At 34.1% G+C, this 6,778-nt stretch overlaps 1 protein-coding gene across 3 annotated transcripts; it reads left to right on the top strand.

Moving 5' to 3' along the window:
* Positions 1-454: 454 nt before the first annotated feature.
* On the top strand, positions 455-5,165 carry LOC116115329 (two-component response regulator-like APRR5). 3 transcript variants are annotated; one of them, XM_031401567.1, is made up of 9 exons: positions 455-534; positions 629-829; positions 1,621-1,782; positions 1,870-2,000; positions 2,117-2,272; positions 2,773-2,950; positions 3,047-3,359; positions 3,915-4,692; positions 4,837-5,165. In XM_031401567.1, exons 2-9 carry the CDS (start codon positions 661-663, stop codon positions 4,966-4,968), a joined length of 2,019 nt encoding a protein of 672 aa, XP_031257427.1. In that variant the 5' UTR covers positions 455-534; positions 629-660; the 3' UTR covers positions 4,969-5,165. The 3 variants fall into 3 exon arrangements, with proteins under 3 accessions (XP_031257427.1, XP_031257379.1, XP_031257482.1); XM_031401519.1 differs by having other exon boundaries at positions 477-829; XM_031401622.1 differs by lacking the exon at positions 455-534 and having other exon boundaries at positions 661-829; positions 2,800-2,950.
* Positions 5,166-6,778: the final 1,613 nt, after the last annotated feature.

Genomic DNA, 6,778 nt, shown 5'->3' with positions numbered 1-6,778 from the left:
CATGATAGAGAATACAAATACGAAAGGTGACGTGTAGTAGATTTTACGTAGACAAACACAGGTCTACCACCAACCTCTAATTTCCTTGGAGGAGACAAAAAGAAACCTTTGAAAACGATTTTAGTACTAGTAATGCAAGTGGATGAGATACCATAAAAGCCCATATTGGTAATTCAGAAACATCCACCAAAGTCTAATCATAAACTCCCATTAATTCATTAACCAATCACTCAAAGCCAACAATAATAAAGATAGCGTTGGACAACTTCAAAGCCACAAATCAACCTTTCCTTAATTATATCGACGTGTCAAAATTTTATCCATCAGATCCTTTGGTCTCTCAAAATATCTAACAACTGATACTAATATTATATCTTCCATGTGGTCCCTACCTTAAAAATATCGCAAAATTAAAAAGAAATTGTGAAATAAATGTTGACCTTTAGACAGAGAGGTTGAGGCTCAGCCTCAGCCTCCCAATGAGCCAGTACCTTTTGATCGTGCTGACTTGGCAAGCGTAGGCCTCAAAAAATGGTGAGTTTCAGATATTTTATGCTAAGATATTTTAACAGCCGTAAGGCGTTAGATTTCGGAAATTTTTATTTAAAAAACAAAAGTCTGTCTTTAGATAGTACTGAAGAAAAGATATAGCAAAGAAGAATGGGAGAGGTGGTGTTGAGTAGTGAAGAGTTAATGGAGAAGAAGAATGAAGGAATGGTGAAGTGGGAAAGTTTTTTACAAGGGATGGCTTTGAGGGTTTTGTTGGTTGAGGCTGATGATTCCACTAGGCAAATTATAACTGCCCTTCTCAGGAAATCTACTTACAGAGGTGTGTTTTCATCTTTACTTTTCTTTTTTGTTTTTGAATTTCATTTTTTTATGTTGTGGGTTTGTTTTAGAAACTATAGTTTTGAGTTTGAGGCTCAAGTTCAGGGCCTGTGGTCCAGCTTGTGATGTGCTAAGTTTGGTTATGAAAAAGGAATTGTCAAATTGCAAAAGAAAAAAAGATTTGCTATTTTGATGAGTTAGATTTTCTCTGTTTATGTACTTAAATACTTATGTTTTGCTAAGAGGCAGGCCATTTTGGTTTAACAAAAGTTATATTCTTTAAATAATCATTATTAATTTGGAGCCTAATATTCAAGTTTTTCGCCAAGGTGGTGTGATTAAGGGCCAAAACTTGAAATAGAGGAATATTAAGCAATTAAAAGATACAAGGGACAAGATAATTTAGAACAATTAATTGAACAGTAATGTTTCAAAACCACTCTTGTGATATGTGATTTATGTCTTGCAGTTAGTTGATCAATTTTGCTATTGACTTAACCAGAGAAACAGATAACAGAACTCACATATTAACATAAATTATACAATTAAAAAAAGAGGGAAAAAAAAAAAAAAAAAAACCCACTTCTCTACTTGTATATCAAGTTTTGAGCTTAGCTTGATTAACTTTGCCAATCTTGACCCTATTGAGTTCTAGTTGTTGAATTTATGTTTTTGAGTGTTTATTTGTTTATTTGGGTTTCTATGATGGAGACTGGGTGATATATAAAATCTAAAATGTGAAGGCATGCTTTGTTGTGAATTGATCATGGCTTTGTCTTCTGTTTTGAGCAGTGACTGCTGTTCCTGATGGCTTGAAGGCATGGGAAATACTGAGAGGAAGACCGCATAACATAGACCTCATATTGACTGAAGTTGATTTGCCGTCAATATCTGGATTTGCTCTTCTTACGCTAATCATGGAGCATGAGATTTGCAAAAACATCCCTGTTATAAGTATGATATGTACCAATCACTGATTAATTTTCTATTTAAGACTTTTCATTAACTTTAAATTTTATGTTTATTGTTTTCAATATGCAGTGATGTCTTCCCAGGACTCAGTTAGTACTGTTTATAAATGCATGTTGAGAGGTGCTGCTGATTATCTTGTTAAGCCTGTGAGGAGAAATGAGCTAAGAAATCTGTGGCAGCATGTATGGAGAAGACAATCTGTATGTATGCTGTTTACACTTCTCTCTCTCTCTCTCTCTCTCTCTCTCTCTCACACATAAGTTTTATTGTTGTTTTATTTCCAAGCTGTCTTATTTCATTTCCATTTTTCCATTAGTCAACTATTGGTGGAAATGTTGATCAAGATGAGAGCGTTGGACAGCAAAAGATTGAAGCCACTTCTGAAAATGATGCTGCAAGCAATCATTCCAGTGGTCACGTGGCTTGTATCCAGAGGAATGAGGAATGCATTGAGAAAGGGAGTGATGCTCAGGTGAGTTTTCTCATTTTGTTTATCAGGTATCAAATGCATTATTTTGTATAGATTTAATGTTCTTCCTTGGGGTACAAGCAAGTCATCTTTTGCAATTTTCTTTTCATATTTAAGTGTTGGAGTGCTATCAGGACATATGAACATCTTATAAATTTATTTTATGTTAGTTTTATGGGCACATGTAGGCTTGAGTGAAAGTGAAATCACCTTCAATCTTTCATGGTACAGTTTAGATCAGAGTTCTAAACCTAGATACTTTCATGTATACCCCACTGATTAAATAATGAACTTTGTTTTAACTGATTTAAAAAATAACAACTTATTCCGTCATGAATTTACATGCTGGCAGCCCCAAAGTGAGGGTTACCCGATGACACTTTTGGGATGCTTAATGTATGAATTATCAAGGGCATGTTATCTTTCAGTTTATAAGGCCTCTTCTGGTTCAAAGTAATTTCCTTTCACCTTGGGTTGGCTACATGAAGTTTCATTTGTCACAGAAACTGCATATTTGCTGTCGCTTGCAGAGCTCTTGTACAAAGCCAGACTTTGAAGCTGAGAGTGCACAGATGGAAGAGATGCAGGATTTCTCACGGCAGGTCTGGGGCAAATCCTTACAAAATGATGTAAAGATGCCAACGCATGAAGGAAGTATCAATTATAGCCAGCAAATTGGGGGTAAAACAATTTTTTATTTGAAATCTGGTTACATCTTATGTGCTCAGTTCAGTTAGAAACCAACTTACATTATTGCAAATGCCTTAATTGTATTAGGATCAGTAGTAGCTGCCTTCAAGGATGCTAATGATAGAAATTTGGGCAAGGATGTTGAACCAGAAAGTCAAAGGAAGGATGTTACCTTCACTAGCGAGGTCTATAATGTCCTTGTCAATTCTTCTAGAGAAGCGATTGACTTCATGGGAGCATACAAAAATCAGAATTCATCTTCAAATAATGGAACAAGCAAGGTTGATTCTTCTCCAGATTTGGATCTTTCCTTGAGAAGATCTCATCCTAGTGGTTTTGAGAATCACGTGTCAGACCAAAGGTTTACCATCAAGCATTCTAATGCCTCCGCCTTTACTCGGTGAGTTTGTGTATCCTGTTATTATTATCTTTGTTTTGATCACTATTTACTGCATAAATTTTTCAGCGGGCTCTCGTTCCTTGTTTGATCGTTTACATAATTCCTTTTAAATAAATAAAAAAAAATACTATTAAATCATATCCAATTGGCTAAGGATGCAATTCTCTCACCTTTGATCTATACTTCAATCTAAAAAGCATGTGACATGGATTCTGTTGAAAAAGAAAAGGGATATGTGAACTCAACTTGCTCATGGTTTGTAGTCAATGAGATTGTTGGTTTTTCGGACTTTGAATGACTTAAAATTTCTTTTTGGTTTTTGAAATGCATTATGATAAAATGCAAAAAAACAAAGTTAAATCTTCCAAGTATAAAATTGTTATAGTTTCAATCACTGGTTTATGTTTATTTGTTTCTTAATAATTTTTGCGGGGTAGAGGGAAGAGGATGCAGATTAGAAATGAAGTAATATTTTTCTGTTCCACTGGATCATTTGTAATATATCCTCTGCATGAATTCCTATATTCTAATGCATCTAATGATTCTTTCATTCAGGTATACGAACAGACCATTGCAGCCACTACATTCAACATTGCATAGTGCTTTTAATCAGCAGAAAGAATTTGCAACTGACTCAGAGAAGAATTTATCTGATATTGCTACTATAAGTAACTCTGATACTCCGCTTGTAATGCCAAGTACTAAAAGAAGTGTTAGTTCTCTGGCTACTAGTCAGTCTAAACAATTTGAAGTAGAAACTTTGTGCCCTCAACACAGAGCATCTCCTGTCCCAATTCCAGTGAAAGGTATGCTGCTTAATAGCCTATGCACTGGCTATGGTTCAGTACTTCCTCATATTTTTTGTGCACAATCGGGTCTATCACCAATGCCAAGTCCAAGTTCAGCCAATCAGCAAGAACCGACCTTTCAAGTGAATCCAGTCCATTGCGGCAATGTTGAAAACAGTAATTGTTCACTACTTTATGATCGACTTGGCGAAAATGCAATTAATTCCATCAACCAGACTGTGCACATGTTGAGTCACAGGTTGGAGACTCTGGAGGATCGAGGACATATTTCTCCTGCCACCGATCAGAGTGCAAGTGGTAGTTTTTGTAATGGTGCTATAAGTCGTTTGAACAGCATGAGATATGGAAGCACTTGTGGAAGTAACAGCAATGTCGATCAGGTTCCTGTTGGGAGAGCTGCTGCAGAGAGCAAGAATGAAGAAGGATTTTGCCCTTCCAATGGAAACTCACATCGATCAATTGAAAGAGAAGCAGCACTAACTAAGTTCCGCTTGAAGCGGAAAGACAGATGCTATGATAAGAAGGTATATAACTGCAGTCATTTTTATCATTGGAACTACTATTTGATTGCTAAGGACAGAGGAATTGTACAATGATTTTGTCTTCATATATCCAGCAACTAATACCAAAATTTTTTACAATCTGTCAATGGAATAATTTCTGTACAGGTTCGGTACGAAAGTCGAAAGAAACTTGCAGAACAACGACCCAGAGTGAAAGGACAATTTGTTCGCCAAGCACAGCCTGATCCCACGTGGGCAGAATCTGAGAATCAGTGTGGCAATTCACTTGAGGGTTAACCTATAAACTTATTTGTGATGGAATGGAGATGAATTGAATATGACTTAGATTATATCTTACAAATCTTTACAGTAGTTGGATCTAACATGTCATTGCAGTAAAGCAGTCTATTTTCATGATGTTTGTGTATATGGCGATTACCATGTATCTATTGTAAAAATAGAGTTGTAATATATGTTTAAATTCTTTTTGTTTATTTTGCCATGGAGCTAATACAGCAATTATTGCTATGCTCAATTTCTTCAAACAAGAACACAGATTGTTCAAATATTAAAGGACCATGTCTTGTGTGTTTTTAACAAGGGAATTGATGAAGCTGTCAATTATTTTCCTCTCAAAAAAAAATAAACAGAAATTGTCAGAGAATTTGTACCTTTTTATTCAAAAAGGTTGTCATAGATGCAAATATCCGGAGGCTTGATTTAACGGGCGCCATATGACAGAGTGAGTGGTCCAACAAACAATAATTCAATTTGTATGTTTGCTTAGAAGTAGAACAGCAACTTCAATTTGTACGTTTGTCAAATAAAATTAAACCAAATCATATGGTCAAAATAAAGGCATTACAATTATCCCTCAAATTAGAATGTTGTAATTCAAACTATTTTTAAGCTTTATTCTCAATTTCGACATCATAAAACCTTATTATTATTGCTAGAACAAAGCACGTTTCATTATTTTCAGACCCAAGGCCAAAAAATTCAATTCATTCTCCTCACAACAATCGTCGTCAATAATGGAAAGATGTTCATTTTCAATATGTTAAGCCTTTTCAAAATCATTTACCGGCTTAAATGGATTATATTAAAAAAAAAAAATTAATCTATATTTCATTTGTAATCAACACTTAAACTTGTTTTCTTATTTCATTAAATTATTAATAATTTTATGATAGATCATTTTATTTAGCACAACATTCAATTGTTTCCTTGAGGAAACCGCTGGTTGTTTGTTTTGTTGTTTCTTAATCATATGACTAAATAAAACATATTAACATAAGAATTACCAAACAAGAGAGTAAAGAAGATTAGAGAAAGGACAATTTTGGAATGAATTAAAGTTTATTTTTGGGTTAATCACATTAATCCCCCTGAGGTATTTTAAAATAACAAAATCCCCATGTGCTTTCAGAAATAATAGAAATCCCATATAGTTAAGTTTCAGGTGTTAAAATAAATGATAGGAGGGTAATTGAGTAATATTTATTAACTCGCGATAAAGTAAATTTTAACAGCTTTCTAACAGTTTATAAACAGTAAGGGATTTTTCGGATTTTTCTTATTTCAAATATCTCATAATGATTTTTGTTATTATATCATGCTTGAGGGAGGTCTATGTCATTCACCCTTTATTTTTTCTGATTGATTGTGGGGCTTACAAAGAGTTTAGGTAAGGCTTAAATAACACTACTCTCAAATTAAACGTTATTTCAAATGAGTGGAGCTATTGACACTGACACCCACTAATGGACTAATGAAGCCATGAAGACATCCCATTTGAAAGTTCAATTTTTTTTCTCTTATGGCACCCCATAAATACCATTTAATTTATTTCTTTTATTTTAAAAGAGTTAACATTCTGTCCCCTTCATTTATGATATATGCCTCACACCATCGCTATTCCTAAAACAAAATTTTAGATAATCATATTAAAAGTTCATAAATGATTAGAGTGAAAAAAAAAAAAAAAAAATCCTTACAAATAGTCCCAAAATCATAATAAAGTTAAACAACACAAAAATATCACTACAAGAAAAAAGGGCTTTCTTGACGAGTATTACCTGTCAAGAAGGGGGTACAATGATAGTTT

This window comes from Pistacia vera, unplaced genomic scaffold (genome assembly GCF_008641045.1).
Source record: "Pistacia vera cultivar Batoury unplaced genomic scaffold, PisVer_v2 Contig1013, whole genome shotgun sequence".
Taxonomy (NCBI): Eukaryota; Viridiplantae; Streptophyta; class Magnoliopsida; order Sapindales; family Anacardiaceae; genus Pistacia; species Pistacia vera.
Note: the sequence above shows the minus strand (reverse complement) of the source record. Positions and strands in the feature narration are given on the sequence as shown.

What these genes read in the sequence shown, in the direction of transcription:
- LOC116115329 (XM_031401567.1), top strand. Translation starts at nt 661, where the DNA reads ATGGGAGAGGTGGTGTTGAGTAGTGAAGAGTTAATGGAGAAGAAGAAT. An exon ending in CAGGAAATCTACTTACAGAG is followed by an intron (nt 830 to 1,620) that starts GTGTGTTTTCAT and finishes TGTTTTGAGCAG; the next exon opens with TGACTGCTGTTCCTGATGGC. An exon ending in ACAGATGCTATGATAAGAAG is followed by an intron (nt 4,693 to 4,836) that starts GTATATAACTGC and finishes ATTTCTGTACAG; the next exon opens with GTTCGGTACGAAAGTCGAAA.